A 16,526-nucleotide genomic window follows, 5' to 3' on the forward strand; every position below is an offset into this window, starting at 1 on the left:
GGGTGGTTGATAGTATTTTGCATTAATTTTAATAATGTCATTCGGGTGTACTTGTTTTTCTAGACGTAAGATGTTCGAGGCTCGATGGTGAGCACTTTGAAGAACAATTTGCACTTGTCAATCAGTATGATTGATAGAAAAAATAATTAAGTAAAAATATGTGAACATTGAGCGTGTGTTGATCACAAAAAAGAATCTTCTTCAAAAATCAACTAAAAAACGTTGAAAAAAAAAATCTGAAGCTTTCTCCTCTGAAGTTAACTATTAATCACTTCAAATAAATCAGTTCATATTTCAATGTATTCATTCTCTACTACAACACACTTGTTGCAAAACCCGCACTGGCAACAGTGAGGTTCATCGTGACATGTCGGAACCACATGTTGCTTCTAATCAGCAAAGCAAAGCAAGGATTTACTCCCGCAACCCTTTGCCCCGGTCGGCAAATAATCAATCTGATGCAGCTGCCTATGCAAATATTGCTTCGGTAAATCCTTGGTTATGCATTGCAAGACACACTCCGAGCGTCGTTCACCCCTATAAGCTTATAACCTCAAATTTCAAGATTGCTTTTGCATTTGTCAAGAAAACATTCCTGGTTCCGGAAGCACAGAGGAACACTTGGCCGCGTGTCAAGCGAGTTCAAAGTGTAGCCGTGTAATAACAGCTTATCAAGAATTATTGAAAACCTGAGGACGTATCCATGAACATGAAACCTCATCCTAAACATCTGTAACGTTCTTCTTCCCACCCCTATTTGACGATGTCTTCATGGGCAGAAATCTTTGTGCGAGTAAGTTAATTGAAGGACAGGCGAGACTAGCACCATGTTCCGAGAAGTCACTCTCAGTCGACGACGAGTGAAGATGATAAGAAGTTAAATCCGAGCATGTTTCCATTGAAGCTGACCATCGTCGTCGTCGTCGTCGAAATGTGATAGCCAGACTCAGTCTGGTCTTTTGAAAAGCAATTTACAATTTCGTTAGCAAATGTTTGCCTTCCGACGATGGCTTCTAACTCTTGGTGGTTGGGCGAACTTTGCCAAAACCTGATGGCTGATGACGTTCCGCTAAAATTGTGTAATGGTGTAATGTAATGTTTCGGATACAAACCCGGGAAGGATTATTACCTCCCCCGAATGTATGGAGGGTGAGTTGGGTGAGACTACATCGTCGCTGATCCGTTCCCGTTGTAATCGTAGTTCCCGAAGAAGTGTTAATGGTTTGTCGTTAGGGTTAAAGGTAGGGACGGTCGGGTCTGAGTCGGATTTGAACCGTCTCCACGCGCATTTATGAGGTTAAGTGGATGAGTAAGTGAGTGTGAAGTGAGCTCAACCGGGACCGGTCATCCCCCGCATCCACGGGTTTGACGGGGAAATAAATCTTTTTCGTCTCATTGCCATTCACCTTCTTAATCGCGCGGCTAACACTTGCTTTCTTTTGCTCGCTCGCCTTCCCTCAAGGGGTTTTAGGGTCAACCGTTATTATCGGACAATACAACATCCTGTAGCAACAGAGACGGCCGAAAGAAGGAAAAAAAACCCACACACACACACACACACACACAGAATGGGGAAATAAAGATTGAAATTGCCGAGGATTACCGAGGTGAACCCTTTTCCGGCACACGATGTCCCACCACTTACGTTTGATCCCCTTTTTTGCGGGTTCGAAGTTCAGCCACTCCAGCTGCTCCAGCTTGACGACCGGCAACGGGCAAACATAATCAAAAGCCGTAGATAATGATCCGGAAACCACAAAACCCGGGATTGCTCGCCACAGCTACAAAAGAGATTCACAAGAATGTTGCGCTGAGGTTGGGGTCAGCAAAGCCCTCGAAATAACAGAAAAAAACACGAAAACGCGCCTCGCAGACGGGATCGCATTTTCAAAATCTGATAATGGGCAATGTTTCGGCATAGTTTATTGGTGATCTAGGGTCCGGGGTCGGTCGAAAGGGGTCCATTTTCTAATATCGAATCATCATACATTGAAAGGGGCATAACGATGGGCTGCCGAATCGAGGAGAGTTCGATAAATTGTTTAGAGAGGATCGTCGATTGGAACTAGTGCGCATTGGACGAGCGTTTGGTGTTGATTGAGAAACATAATAATAATTAACAATTTGGTTTGCGGTAACGAGTATTTATGAACACGATCTAGTATTATAAGCTAAAATCTCATTTGGAAGGAATATACGCTCCCGGAACAGTGTAACAGCGTAAAAGCAATTTAAAAAAGTTTGTCGAGCGAATTGCATACCTGTAGGCGCTTTTGCTCTTTAGCGCATTCCGTGTAGCTAAAATAGTTAAAGGTAATGGAACTAGCTGACCAAAAGTATCTTATTAGGACCTTCGCTGCTTGCTACTGATACTGAAAGAGATTTGCCTTTTCTAACGATACACTTTTACACCGGTTGCTGTGCAATAACGACTCGATCTCAGCCCTCAAAACTCCCAGCTGCTCAGCCACTTGAGCGAGGCCAACGTTGAGTTTGGTTCGTGACTGAAGGGACCACTCATACCGTAGGCGAGCGGCGCGAAGAGTACGAAGCTGTACACCAGCCCAGCCATCGCCGTGCCCAGACAAACGTGACGCAACCATCCCGGCAATCGGCCCGTAACGTAGTCCAGCATTACACCTGTAACGAAAAGAGCACAAGAGAACAGACACAGTTTTTGGTGGTTAGTCAGGAACGGTTTTTGCATTCGTAGCTGGGCAGCAGGTCCCAAAAAGTATCATATCGTTCCTGTTGGTTCGGGAAACTATTCACCAATATAAAATATGCTGCCTGTTTTGAGGTGAAACCGGATCGAACTTTTTAGATTGACAAATATCACAAAAAGGATCGTCGGGTCCAGGATTGAGTCCAGAGAGGAGGGTTCAAAACCACAACCCACCAGTGCGTTCCCTGCCGGTTTCGATAAATCCCGGCCCCCGTTTTTGTGGGGTGCGGTTTTCCCATCCGATATTTGATGTTCAAAATTAATGACCGCTGAAATTGGACGCAACGCAAACTGCATACGTGCGTTGAGTAATGGGGCACTTTTTTTTATTTTGGGGTGGGAAAACCGTCCTCGGGTCGATGAAAAGGTTCGTTCGCGTTCAGCCGGTGTTTTTGCTACGTGTCGCTAACGAGTGGGTTTTTGTGGGCGTTAATAACAAATTGTGTTGTTACAGTAAGTGTTGGTAACATTGGTACAGCTGTACGTTAGGTAAACTGGCACGCGGACATTCTGCGATTAAGGTAAATTAAAGTGTCTCTGTCGGCTTGCAAGCTTGGAATGTCGTCAATTATTTTCTATGTGCGTTTTGCATAACTTTAGGGGTAATGATTTTAAGTGTAAATCAAATGTAACGCAATACGCCTGAAGGTATGCAATTAGAATGACAGGTGATTCAAAGAAAATCACGCTGGTAAAGGAACACAGCTAATCAACAAGAGTGCTCTTGTGCATTGTTAGCTAAACAAGATCGTTTTCAATTAGCCAATTAATGGATGTCCAAAACTCCGGCACCATTTTCCCGTGCCAATTGGCCGTGCAGTGACTGTCCAGTACAATTTACTCACAACAGCAGCATGCCACGTTTTCCCAGCCAAATGGTTCAATAAACGTGGCTGAAAGTGTGCTGAAAGGATTGTGTTTTAATTTCTCACCCTCACAGATGACGGTGATTTGTGTGTGTGTGTGTGTGTGTGTGTGTGTGTGTGTGTGTGTGCGTGTGTGTGTGTGTGTGTGTGTGTGTGTGTGTGTGTGTGTGTGTGTGTGTGCGTGTGTGTGTGTGTGCACTCCGCTCAACAATCTGCTCGATTTGGTTAGCTGAAAGATTCGGGTTTGCCCGGAAAAGTGACCAACTGACACCGAACGGCAAACTCATCGGACCGCGGGTCCAATGTTTGCAAATATTGTGGCAATAAAACAGTGTCCATCGGTGTGCGCGTGTGTGTGCCATTTGTGGTGCCGAAAGTGTTGTTTATTGGACGAAAATGTTAAGCCCGAAATAAACCAAACAAACGAAAATCTCGCGCCCGGCATAAAAAAGTCAAGCACACACAGATGCCTTTAATTTATCGATTTCGTCACCATTGTTGTGAGGTTTTACCGCGATCGGGGGGAGAATGGTTTTGTGTTGTTAGAGTTAATTTATACAAGCGGGAAAACGCACACGTGGCCTATTAGTGTGTGAGTGACCGTAAAGAAGGGGTTTTGTTTGGTTGATTTTTGGAAGCTACTGTTTGAATTAGTTGTGCATTTGATATTTGGGAATCGGTGTTCCGGTTGAATAGTGGGCTATAATTAATAATTATCGGAAAGCTATCGGTTGGCTCATGAATTACAAGGCAGCAGGCACCGTTGGAATAGTAGCGGCACTAATTAAAAATGGTAGGAAATTCATCAAAATATTATTTAGGTATGGGACAGCGAATCGATGCGTTGTGGTTGTGCTACCTAAGAGAAGAAAATTAAGTTAGATTGTCGGAAACTATCAGAGAGGATTCTGAAACGGAATACCAGTATAGCCTGAGTACTGTACAATTTTATGAATTTATTCAGAATCCAGGTCAAGTTTATCATGTCTGATAGAATGACAATGAGCCACATTCTATGTAACGTAAAGATGAATAAAAAACTCTCAAGGCTCCAACAAGGGAATCCAACAGGGAGGTGGTCTAGCATTTCGTCTCATAAACCTGGCCATCCAAGACTCTAAAGCTGAAGCTGAAATGCTTAGATCTTCTTAGATCTGAGTTAGCAAGACATCCTGACGAATCTTCCTGAATGGCAAATACAACTGTCATTATTGGAACGCAGCTAGGACTTTAAAAAGTATTTATAGTCCCAGTTTTTAAATAAGCCTTTGGACTTTGGGGTCCTTAGACTCTACAGAAGGACTATGGTTGAGCCACTAAAATGACGAACTCTAGGAGCTGGATGGCAACCTTACAAGAGAGTTTACACCGATTTACACTCATCAAGCTTCATTGGGTTGGTCATGTCATGAGAGTGGCACCGGACAACCTAACTTACGGAGGACGGAAGATTTGTGCAAGTAATATTATTACCTATTTGTCCAATTATTCTACCACCCCATGAACAACCACCCATTGTAAACACAATTAATTGAAGGTTCAAAATCATAATTTACAACACAATCGCCCCATCGACACAACACAGCATTCGTTCCAAAGTGAGGCTTCGCGAACACAAATTAAGCGAACATTTAACAACAACAGCATCGAAAGAAGTCGGAGAAAAGTTATTCTTTCTTCGAATTGCTTCACCACGCGGTACACCTAACAGTGCCGTGCTCCTATCAGCAGCTGGAACTTCAAAGAGAGCTCACTGAAGGAAGGAAAAAAATACCAGTTCGCTTGTAAGATGTCACTTCGCCGTACAATTGATTTGCTTTCGCCATTTTTATGAGCGTGCGTCCACCAGCAGCGTCTATTACCTTTCCCGGCCTGCCCGGGAGTTGGCTTTCACCACGGCAAAGCAGCGAAACGGAAAAGCATTAAACCTGCCACGCCAGGTCGGTACGGTGGAAGTCTCGATGAAGAGGAGGAAGAGAAAACCTCCTCACCGGTTTGAATTCGAATGGACGAAGGTGGACGGATATTTTGTTCCAATAAGAGATTTCCTGCCCAGTCGGTGGAAAACACCGTCGGGGGATGAGAGTTGGCATGAAGGAAACGTGTTGATGTCCGAGCAGCAAATGAAAGGAACTCGGATAGGGCTCCCTCACCCTCTTGCTTCACCCTCACCTTTCGTCCCTCCCCGTCCACCACCATCGAAATAAAAAGCGAACAAGCGGAAACGGAAGAAATCATCATCGTCGCCGTCTGATGCGTCTGCCTTTTTCCTGTTTCTCTGCTTTATTACAATCGACAGACTGCCACAAGTTGCCTTAAACTTTTTCTTTGCCTGCTCCTTGCTGCTCAGTACCACTTTTTCATTCGAATTTACTTCCCTCGATTCACGGTACAGCCACGGTCCGCCGGTAAATCCACCGGCTTCCCCAGCCCGTCCCATTCAAAGACTTCTATTTTTCACCGTAGCCGTTGTTCGATTGTTACGAAATTGGATTTTTCCTGCCCTGACCTTTTGCATGCCGACTTTGCCAGCACACACACACACACTCGGACGGCGATGCGTTCCGGCTTACCCGTGTAAGGCTAATGCAGGAGCTGTCCACTGACTACCTACCGGCACATCTTCGGCAGACCATTGTGTGAAGTTGTTGGAGCAAGTAATTTTGGAGTAATTTAACATTTTTCCACTTTTACACTGTGACGGTGATGGTTGAGGGTGGTAGGTGGTGAAGTGGAGCTTTTTATCTTTTTCTTTTGGGCTACACATGTACACAAGACGTGGTACGGGGAACGCATACAAATTGAATTTTTGAATGTGCCACTCGAACTCGTTTCGGTACAAGTTTTTCTATTCCGGTGAGAAATCATGATGTTTAAGGATGGTCAATTCGGAGAAAGTGATTGATTTTTTGTTTTTGTTTCGGTCGTTTGCGTTCCAGGTGTATAGTCCAGGCAACAGAGTTCATTTCAAAGTTCGGCTTCACTTTGGCTTAGAATAGTGCAGGATGGAAGCTTTCTCTCGTTAGGACGAAATGAGCTACCGTGAAAGTTTATTTTGAATATGTTTGAGTTCAAGCTAATTCAGCAACCACTGAAAAACGAGCAAATGTTCGTACAAACGTGAAAAATAAAACGATTCAAATTCTATTCCAATAGGTTGAACAACACAAGCCCAACAAACGGAGAAAAACAGAAAGCGCCTAAAGGTAGGCAATCGGCACTACTCCACCAAGCACCCGTAATGACTTGTACGGGTATTTTTATCGATTGTAATTAATTTGCAAATCGTGTGGTGGTGGAATACACGAAATAAACTAATAATCCATCTCGACACAGCCTAACTAACTCGATAACAAACCTAAAAACCTCCCCGGATCGTTACATGCACCAGTGCATCACCGCGCTGGCCCCATCGCCGAACTCCCCCCCCCCTCCCGTTGGGTTGCAAAATTTTAATTGATTCCACCGGCACGAGCTTACACCAATCAAAGTTTCCCAACCCTTGCCGAAGCGTTGTGGACGTCTTTTCACAATAAAATTTATTGTCAGCCACAGCTTCCACACAGCGCAGCCAATTTCTCGTCGCGTGTGGTTTCCATAATGAGTTTTCACGCGTGGCTCCGATTATCGCAGACAATCGGACCACCACCCCCCGTTGGTTTGGACGGAAGGTTCTATCGGATCCAGGTGTACCGATGGTGGAGGAGGAGACGTGGGAGGAGCAGGCAAAAAAGGGTTCGAAAACTAATTTCGTTATGAAATTGAATTTCTACGCTTCGATGAAGCGCGGTTTGGTTGCTGTTCGTATGGCCAATTGCAGCCGTATGCGAGGTAAAAATCAAGTCCCTTCGCCACCACCCTTCCACCTCGAAAACCAAACCCCTTCCCTTCTTGATCCACGTTCGGTGAAAGCATTCAGCTGAAGAGCTCATTAAAATCATCTCCTTGTGGAAGGATAATCACTTGCCCTGCGCTCGGGTCTCCTCCGAAAATTTCAGCTTCCACCTTTCCCGGCCCGGTGGTGCGTGAAAATATGAATTTTAAAAATTAATGCCCAAAAAAAAAAAACAAGAGATGAGAAAAACAAGTGCAAATCGAGCTTTCGCGATTTTTCTGCTTTCAATCAATTTAAGTGGATTCGAGCAGGTCGGCCTCCACTGCATTCACATGAAGCTTCACCGCTTTCGATTACCAACTCTCTCTCTCTCTCTCACTTCTTCCTTCACACAACTATTTTACATGTATGGAAATAAATCTCCGCCCCTTACATCCCGATAAGGTTCCGGTGCTTTTGAAAGGCGAGGAAAGTCACTCGAAAAAAGCCACTTACAAAGCCCATTTCGGGACCGGTGGAAAACTCGATTCGAAACACGTCCGTCAATCAGGGACGGCACACGTTGGCTCACCAGTGAAATGAGCTGCCTCGTTAAAAACACATCCATCGTACCACCCGAACAAAAAGGCCGGCCGCCATCGAAGCCCATCTACGAAGCCCCAGTCCTTAATTTCTCGTTCGATGTTTTGTCCCTTTTTCTGGAATGGGCTTCAATGGGTGGTTTGTTTGCCTCAGTGATGGAGTTTTTTTTTTGCTGAAACCTCACAGTTTTTTGAACGGGGTTTGGCTGGAAAGTTTGTCAATTAAATTACATTAAATAATCCCGTCCCGGACCTGTTCCAGGGTCAGCTTCTTTGCCGGTTGCGTCCTCGTCAGAAAGCTTCTAAAATCTCACCAATTTGTTGGTATCACGTTGTGACGAGGTGATTAGAATATTCATTTGTGTGAGGCCCTGTCTAGTATTTTTTTTTGGGGCGCTGTCGTAATGGATTCTTCTATTTCCTTCGGTGTGACTATTTCCTTTGACTGGCATTAGAGAAATTACGGCGATGGCCCGAGGATGATTAATGAATTGGGGAGTGACATTGCGTTGAACACTTACCGGCGAGCATCGAGTTGAAGACGAGGGCAGGGAAGTAGTGGTGGAAGTAGAGGACGCGTCCCATCGCGTAGAAGGGAAGGTAGTGAATCAACCATCCACCAAACAGCCAAAGGCCCGCTCGAAGTAGCTGCCATTTGATAGCTGAAACGAGGAAGCGAAAAGAGAAATTTGTTACTGAAACTGAAATACTGAATACTACACAAGCGCCTAAAGATATGCAATTCGCATAACGCTCTTCGATAACGGGCAGCTCAGAGCAGGTTAGATTTAATTTTCACTCGTCTGTGACGTCTTCCAATAACAAATTAATACCCACATTGTACTTCCTATTATCGAAGTCTACAAACACGACACTCCACCTAATTAGTACCATCCACTCGGTGTGTACATACGCCCTGGCCGTAAGCTGAGCAAGTGTTTGATTAAAACAATGTTGCAAAGAAAACGGAGGATCACCCTTCCCTAATGGTACGGCGATTAGCAACAATTTAAAGGTACCGGTGTCTCTCGGTCTCCTGTAAATCGAGCCGGGTCGAATTCGAGCAGCACTAATTTGTCGTCCCAATTTCCTAGGCGCAGCCGAAACATTCTACCAAGGCTTGCTAGCGAATGACACCGGCTGCTGGGTTCACCAATTTACGCTCGAAAGGAAGATTACCTGCATGCCGGCCCCTTCGCAAAGGCCTTGCTTAAAAGTACGGAGACAATTAAAAGTTATGGCGTAGCATATTTCGCGAAACGCTACACCGTGATCCGTGTGTTCGGACTCGGCCGCTTCCCGGGTCGTTACCCGGCCCGGGACCGGTTACTTCTTTCGCCCGCTGGTTAATAAAACAGAAATCCGTCACTTACCGTCCACGGTCGGTGGGCTAGGGGTCGCTGGCCGGGCTGTCACCGGGCCGGGTGCAGAATTGCGTTGATATCTGATAATCTCCACGCCGAAGATGATTAAAAAGAGTGCTAAAAATACCAAATTGCTCCACCAGATGATTGGGTTGCCCAGCAAATAAACGCGATGGTCGGAACCGGAGAAGAACTGACCCTGTTTGGAGAGGGAGAGAGAGAAGGCAAGAAAGAAAGCGAAGGTTAAAAAAAAGAGATGAATTCAGCCCTGTTGTAAAGCATTTGGATGCCGAACTTTTCACCGAACTTGCCGCCACGACTTTACCGGTAAGCGTGTTCGGGGGAGTTTGAATTTATTTCAAGTGGAAAGATAAAGCCTCCACACCCTACACGCGACCGAAAAATGCGTGAGCGAGCACTACCCGCGCAACTTTCCTGCGTGCTTTTAGTCATTACGCGTTCGCGAAGTTTCGGCTGGATGGACGGTGATACGTCGTAAAAGTTAACAAAAAAAAGTTGGACGCAACATGAAAAGCGTGAGCGAACAACAGATTCGAGCCATTCGCAAGGCTGACGGGGAACGGTTTTTTTCTTCCTTTTTTATTGTCACTGGTGATAAAGTTTCGGCCTTTAAACGGCATTCAATGGGGCGACAAATTGTGTCCACCGGATGAAGTTTGCGCTGGGGCAACACAGGCGCACACCAGCTGACGACCGTGATAAGCTTGGGAAAGTGTGGGAAAAGCAAGGAACAAAACAAAAAAAAAGCTTGACCACGACGCAGGATCACAGGTTTTACGAGGGGTGTTGCCGTGAACATTAGCTGTGGGAAGTGTAGTGAAGTGAGTATGATGCTTTTTTTTAGGTGAATATGTACTGCTTACCCAAACAATTCACTTACAATATGTAACCGTTTAATTTTGAATCGTATGGGGTCATGAGATGGCGATTAAAAAATACATTGCATACCTTTAGGCGCGTAAATCGCTAAAGGAGCCGAACTTTGAAAAAGCGTGTGGAGAGAATTTTTTAATAATCTAATTCCTTGGAAATCAATACTCATGTCCAATAGAATGAATGAATGGACTTCTGAGAACGAAAGACTTCAAAATATTTCCTAAGAATATAATTATGTCCAACCGGTAGCATTCTCGTAAGCACATTGTAGTACAGATTACATAATTTTAAGCAATATCAATCCTATCACTAGAGTAAACCCTAGCTACGTATAAACTATGTTACCGATGAGCCATCCACCCAATCTCCTAAAACTTTCTTATTTATCTTTATAATGTGTCTAATAATATTTATCTGTACGCAAAGGAAATGTCGCAGCAATTATTTTTACAACGATATGCTTCCTCTATCCTCTATCAACGCGTTCAAAATAAGATAATGTCCTCGCGCCATGACAACCTCCACCTGCAGTAGGTATGCTTAATTCTCCACTAAACATTCCCTCTTTTGAGACCCTCCATATCCATCGAACAGACCCCCTCCAACCTCTCTAGCACAGCTTGAGCGTCCTTTGTCAAGGATTAAGAAGAAAGCAGCATCCCCCCGGCAGCGCGACGTTACGACCCCATACGTAAGGACGCACGCACACGGAAAAGGAACTCCAGCTCAAGAACTCTTAATTACTTCTCATGCGTCCGTTTGTCCTCGACCTTTCCGACCAGATGCTGGGGAAACGTCTTAATTGCTCAATGACGTGCTCAAATGGAGCATGGCAAGGGTTAGTCGCACGGTCGCGCGCACACACACACACGCGCGCACGCATGTTGCTCAACGCACCGAATCTTTACTTCCGATAAATTCTGGAACCAAGTGATAGTGGTGACGATGGTGCTGGTGGTTTTCCTCGGCTCGTTAGGACAACTCGATTATGTAGGTGCGATTGTTGTTACCACTTTAATGAGAAGACAGCTCACCCGAACCCCGAAGTCAATGTCAAACAGGGGTTTAAGTAAGGAAGGGACATCTCGCACCAACCAACTTCTAATTATCCTTCTAACAACCGGGCTTAACTATTCACCGTGGCAAAAGGGGGATTAAAGATTGCTGTTGACGCTCGGTGTGATTGGTTAATAATAAATTTCATTTACGATCTATAATGACCTCTGGCTGTCGGAAGGGAATCCGTTTTAATCGTTTCCATAGTGCTATTGCCGATAAAAGGTTATTGACTTTGGGCACGTTTGGGTCGCAGGAAGGTTGGAATGATGCAACGAAATTGAATAGTAATGACGCATGGCATAACGATCAGACAACATGCTTTACTATCCCTGTCATGGCCATACACGCCCTCTGTTCGGGATGCATTCTAAGGCTCTCCTTCATGATGGCACCGCGTTCGTCAACATCATCATTAGGATGGCTTTAAAATCGATTGACCGGGGTTGAAACCGTCACAAGACTAATATTTACTCACCCGATAGTTGATCGGCCACTGCCATGGTCGACTGGTAACTTCGCCCTCTTTCGGCTTCAGTCCGGCATTACCCTGCAGCATAACGGCGTGGGACTCGAAGAAGCGACTAATGAAGCCCGGTGCGTAAACCTGAAAGTTAACGCTCGGCACTGAGCAGTGAGTCAGCAGACATAAAAGAAGTCAATAAAATTCCACCAGGATTTAAAGCTGTGGGAGGGAGTGGGATAGGGCGATAAAAGCGCTAGTTACATTTATCAAACTGATTGTCCTCCACGTTCCATTGGGCGGCTTTGTCGCGAATGTTGGGATTGCAGGTGACTTCCTGCTGTTCGAAGCCCCACTTCGGTAGCTGTTTGTTGGTGGTCGTCAGGACACAGCGCTCGATGTAGTGGTAGAAGGTTAGCTGGCTCGTGACGGTCTCCACCACCTGGCCCGATTTGCCCCCGATGATTTGTACCATCCACACGTCGTTTGTATCTCCCTGGCCGTCCTGACAAAAGACAGTGAAAATAGAAAGGTTTTTCAGTATTAATCATATTATAGGAGGTTATTTGTAAGGTTTGGATTGATTCAAAAGAAATAAAAGCTAAATACATTTTGAAATTATGTTAAATTAGCCCAGTGTGTAGTTTTGAATTTCGAAATTCATTCGCCTTCTTGGCGACGTTAGCGCCACCTATACAGCCTTCACATGAACTAAGCAATCGATGCGAGCTTTCAAGCACCGAAAGCTTCGGAAGTGTTGTTTGGATAAATGCAAAAGCAGCTGATTACTTTTAAAATTAAAAATAAAAAAATTTCTTAACAGTATTTTAATTAAAGGTACTCACCTCTCCGTAGCAAGTGACCTGAAGATGCTTCTTCGTTACCGGACCTTGCTCCCGATGCGAGTGTAGATTTCGTTTGGTCTGCACGTGCTCCAACCGTACCAAATCGCCGTGTTTGATGAGCGTAACGTTCTCCAGCATTTGTTTATCGTATGGCTTAATCAACCATTTGTTGTTATCGTCCTTGTGGCTGTACGTCGTGACCTGCTGCTGGCGAGCTCCGAAACCCTTCGGATAAAGATGATTGTGCGAGTGCAGGTATCCTCCACCGGTTTTGTGGTTCTTCAGTGTTACAACAGCTCCGTAAGCAACCTGCCGTGGCATCGACACGTTGTACAGCGAGTTACCGATCAGATTGGACTGAAAGCCGGAGCTGTAGAACCCATCGCCACTTCCACTGCGATTCAGCACCGTCAGGTGGATGTAGAAGAAGCTAGCGTACAGGATGATTGGTAGCACAATCAGCGTAAGGGCGCGAGCAATCAACTGACGGACGGTGTGCGAGATGGGGAGGCTTAAGTCACCGAGAACATCCCACAGGTCGCTTGCCGTGTGAAGTCCAACCAGCAGCACTACAAACAATCCGACAAACTTTACGCTTATCGTACACGCCAACATGGATCCCGTGAACGCCAACCAAAACCACCAAGATCTGGAGAAACTGCTCGATTCCCTGGTCAAACGCGAAACACGTGCCATGCCCATGACCGAGGCAGTCATAAAGAAGATCAGTGGTGGATCGAGTAGAATGTATCGGTTCAGGATCAGCATGCCGATATCGAACAGAATATAGGCGGCCGCAAATGTGGACGCTGTCAGCGAACCCGTCATGTCCCAGACGGTGTGGAACGACATTGGAACAATTGCTGCTCCGAGTGCTGTGCAGAACTAAAAGAGAAGAGAGGAAGTTATTCAAAAGAGGATTCTTCAAGGAGTTTACGGACAATACTTACGATGCGCATTCCTTCGTAGTGCGTCCCGTTGTACTTATCACCCGGTTTGTCAAACGGATACGTGCCATCGTACCCGGTGAGATAACCGGACAGACCGATCAACATCTTGCCGAGAGGTGGGTGTACGTCGAAGAAGAATGTCCGGTTGATGTACCAGCTTCCCATTTTGCCAAAGTGTGTCTCATCCCAACACACGTGGTCCGGAACTGTAACATTGTAGAACCGGGTACCGGCCGTCAGTACCAGGACTGCTCCAAACAGGAGCCACCAACGGCTTCTGAAAATTTGTGGAGTTAACGTGGAAAATATTAAATTACTGATGGATTGAGTCACTTCGAAGGTTTAAGGCCACTCAATTGCAATCTTCACCCAAAATGTCATTCGACTAATGAGTTTCTTTACAGACTATTTACACTGGGCTCGTGATAGTTTGCCTCCACCCTAAACAGAAACCGGTCTTTCTCAAAGCGTCCAACGTGGCCCGCTAACCTTCACGCTTAAGCCGATCCGCATGCAGCAGCAACCGCAGCAGCAGTGCTCATCAGCGAGCCTGCTGTGTTCACGACAACCACAAAGAAGCACCAATCTTTCACCGCAACGCTTGCGCAACAGCCAGCGAAGACGCCTCTAATCCATTCCCTCCGAAAACCACTTGCTCTTGGGATCCCAAACCCTGAAATGTCATCACTTATTCAGCCAGAAAAAAATGCCAACTTACTTTGCTTCACTTTTATCATCCAGCTCATCTGCCGTACGCTTCTGCTTGACCGTTTTCGTTACAGTTTCGCCCGTTTGCGTCGAACCGGATCTTTCTTTCTCATCTATCACCGACGCCATAGTTCACTTTGGTAAAACAGTTTTACGCGTGCGAAACGTTTGTCTGGATTTGATGCAAATGAAAGAACAAACAAACGGCACACCTTTCCGTGCGAAAACACCAACAAAACTACGATACGTTTCCTGGGGAGAAAGCTTCCCACAATCAAAACAAACAGCTTGACAGCTCTTGTGCAGCGATCTTCGCGTAGCGCACACTCGGTGAGCTTTCGGTGCGTGCGATCCGTCGGAAGATCGAAACGAAACTGAAAGTGTGGCCGGGCCGATCGGCACACAAAGACCCGTTCTTCGTGGGGCGTCGATCGTGGCGCACAGTGGTATTTCGTCGATGGAATGTGGTGGAAGCTTTTTTGATTAAGCTTTTGTATTTTATGTGTGCTTAAAGCTGAAATTCATATATTTTATTTATTTATTTATATTTAAAGTATTTTGGGCTTAAATTCACATAGTTAACTTAAAAAATAAAGATTGCTTTAAATTGTAATTTTGTTATGTCTATTTCAGGTTCGTGTCTTAAATACTTACTCCGCATGAGGCATTGAAGTCACTGGTGCTTTTTCTCACAGCTCCTGACGATACATGCGCAGTAAGCACACCGTTTTGTTGCATTGAAAGCATTTGCTTTGGGGGGGAGTTATTGGGTGTTTGAGTTCAGGGTATGGTTTATGTTGCACATTCGTAATCACATTGGAAAAAAATTCAATAATTTTTTTCATCAATTATTATCACATTATTCATAAAGAAATGTTATTATTGCAATTATTGTCATCAAATTGTTTTTTTTTTATTTAATATTGTATACTAAACAAATTTCCTTTGCATAAAGCTGTTTTTCATATAAATTTCATATAAAAAGAGTCCAAAAGTTTTTTTTTTTGCTTGTCGCAGAAGTCTTCGTTATCGCTCACGGTCCAGCGCCGACGACTGCCAATCCAATAATCACTCCGGTATCTCTGACGGATTGCAACAACACCATCGCTCCATCTCAGTTTGGGCCTACCACGCCTCCTCTGGTCATGTGGACGGCCTAGTAGGAATTTACGGGCAGAGTCGTCCGGTGTCATTCTCATGACCATCCCACCAGAATCTGGACAAGAGCTCTTGACTGCTTTTAAAATCTTCTTTTAATAATTGGCGATATCCTTAAGCTGTCCAACAAGTACTCTGGTGATGCAGATGGACGAATTTAAATTCTTGCTTTTGTATAAAGTGAAAAAATAGCCCCGTTGAATTGTGCGTGCTTCTAGGGTCATCAATTTCTCTCGTCTTTAAAATAACGCATCGGATGAATTTGATGGTGTCCCAGATTAGTTGAGAGCTACTGTAGCTACACATCGAGAAATAGTACTCGTCCAAGAGACCCACAACCGTATACGAAAAGGTGTGTTTGTGCAATAGTTCACCGTAGCCACCTGGCATCACCGTTGCTATGGCGACAGTTACCTAGGTCATGCTGTTGATATGCCGTTGTCAAGCGGTGAACAGTTCATCTATTCTAGCACCCCGATACTTCAGTTTCATTTCATCGTTCGTGCGAACCACATCACCGCGGAAAAGATGGCCTCCCGGGAGAGTTCCATCTCGGCTAACGTCGCGGATATTCTCATTAAAAAGCTGCGAGACAAGCGGGCCCAGGCACGGGAGCTTCGTATTCCGCCTCCAACACCGACGAAACAACCGTCCGTACGCTACTCGCCGGAGCTGAGCGATGAGCAGCAACCCGGTAACGAAACGCTGGATGCCATGAAACGGAAGCTCGGCGTCATCGACACCTGTTTCCCTTCGTATCGGCCACCGGCGGACGAAGCGGAACAAACGGTCGAGTACCCCGAAACGTATCGTACGCTGTCGTCGAAGGAAAAGTTGGTGCTTCTGTTTGCGGAGAACTTCCGGCGCCAGTACCGGGAAAAGTTCCCCAACCGGCAACCGTTAGTGTTGGCCCCACCGAACGAGTGTGGCGTGCAGAAGTTTGTGTGCACTACGCTCCGGCCTTCGGTGTTGCTGTTTCCGGATCTGATCGGATCCTGGCAGGAAATTGCAGCCTTTGTCGCGGACTACATCGTGTACGAACCGCTCGTGGATCAGATCAACATGGTAAGTGCTCAAC

At 45.5% G+C, this 16,526-nt stretch overlaps 2 protein-coding genes across 2 annotated transcripts in view; one reads left to right on the forward strand and one right to left on the reverse strand.

The window, feature by feature from the left end:
* Positions 1-1,895: 1,895 nt before the first annotated feature.
* Positions 1,896-14,667, reverse strand: LOC118504993 (protein O-mannosyl-transferase 2). Its single transcript, XM_036040171.1, has 8 exons — positions 14,301-14,667; positions 13,583-13,859; positions 12,633-13,517; positions 12,052-12,292; positions 11,803-11,951; positions 9,381-9,570; positions 8,529-8,669; positions 1,896-2,640 (listed from the first exon to the last, which is right to left on the reverse strand). Exons 1-8 carry the CDS (start codon positions 14,417-14,419, stop codon positions 2,447-2,449), a joined length of 2,196 nt encoding a protein of 731 aa, XP_035896064.1. The 5' UTR covers positions 14,420-14,667; the 3' UTR covers positions 1,896-2,446.
* Positions 14,668-15,276: 609 nt separating this feature from the next.
* Positions 15,277-16,526, forward strand: part of LOC118504989 (coiled-coil domain-containing protein lobo) — a 150,592-nt gene continuing 149,342 nt past the window's right edge. Inside the window, exon 1 of the mRNA XM_036040158.1 lies at positions 15,277-16,513. Within this exon, the coding sequence (XP_035896051.1) occupies positions 15,881-16,513 (633 nt within the window). The 5' untranslated portion in view covers positions 15,277-15,880. The remainder of the gene's footprint in view (positions 16,514-16,526) is intronic.

Source organism: Anopheles stephensi, chromosome 2, assembly GCF_013141755.1.
Source record: "Anopheles stephensi strain Indian chromosome 2, UCI_ANSTEP_V1.0, whole genome shotgun sequence".
Taxonomy (NCBI): Eukaryota; Metazoa; Arthropoda; class Insecta; order Diptera; family Culicidae; genus Anopheles; species Anopheles stephensi.

Excerpts from the sequence above, each read along its gene's own strand:
- LOC118504993 (XM_036040171.1), bottom strand. The coding sequence starts at position 14,419 with ATGGCGTCGGTGATAGATGAGAAAGAAAGATCCGGTTCGACGCAAACG. Across the intron at positions 13,860-14,300 it reads GATGATAAAAGTGAAGCAAA|AAGCCGTTGGTGGCTCCTGT; the intron begins GTAAGTTGGCAT and ends ACAAATTTTCAG. Across the intron at positions 12,293-12,632 it reads AGGTCACTTGCTACGGAGAG|GACGGCCAGGGAGATACAAA; the intron begins GTGAGTACCTTT and ends GTCTTTTGTCAG.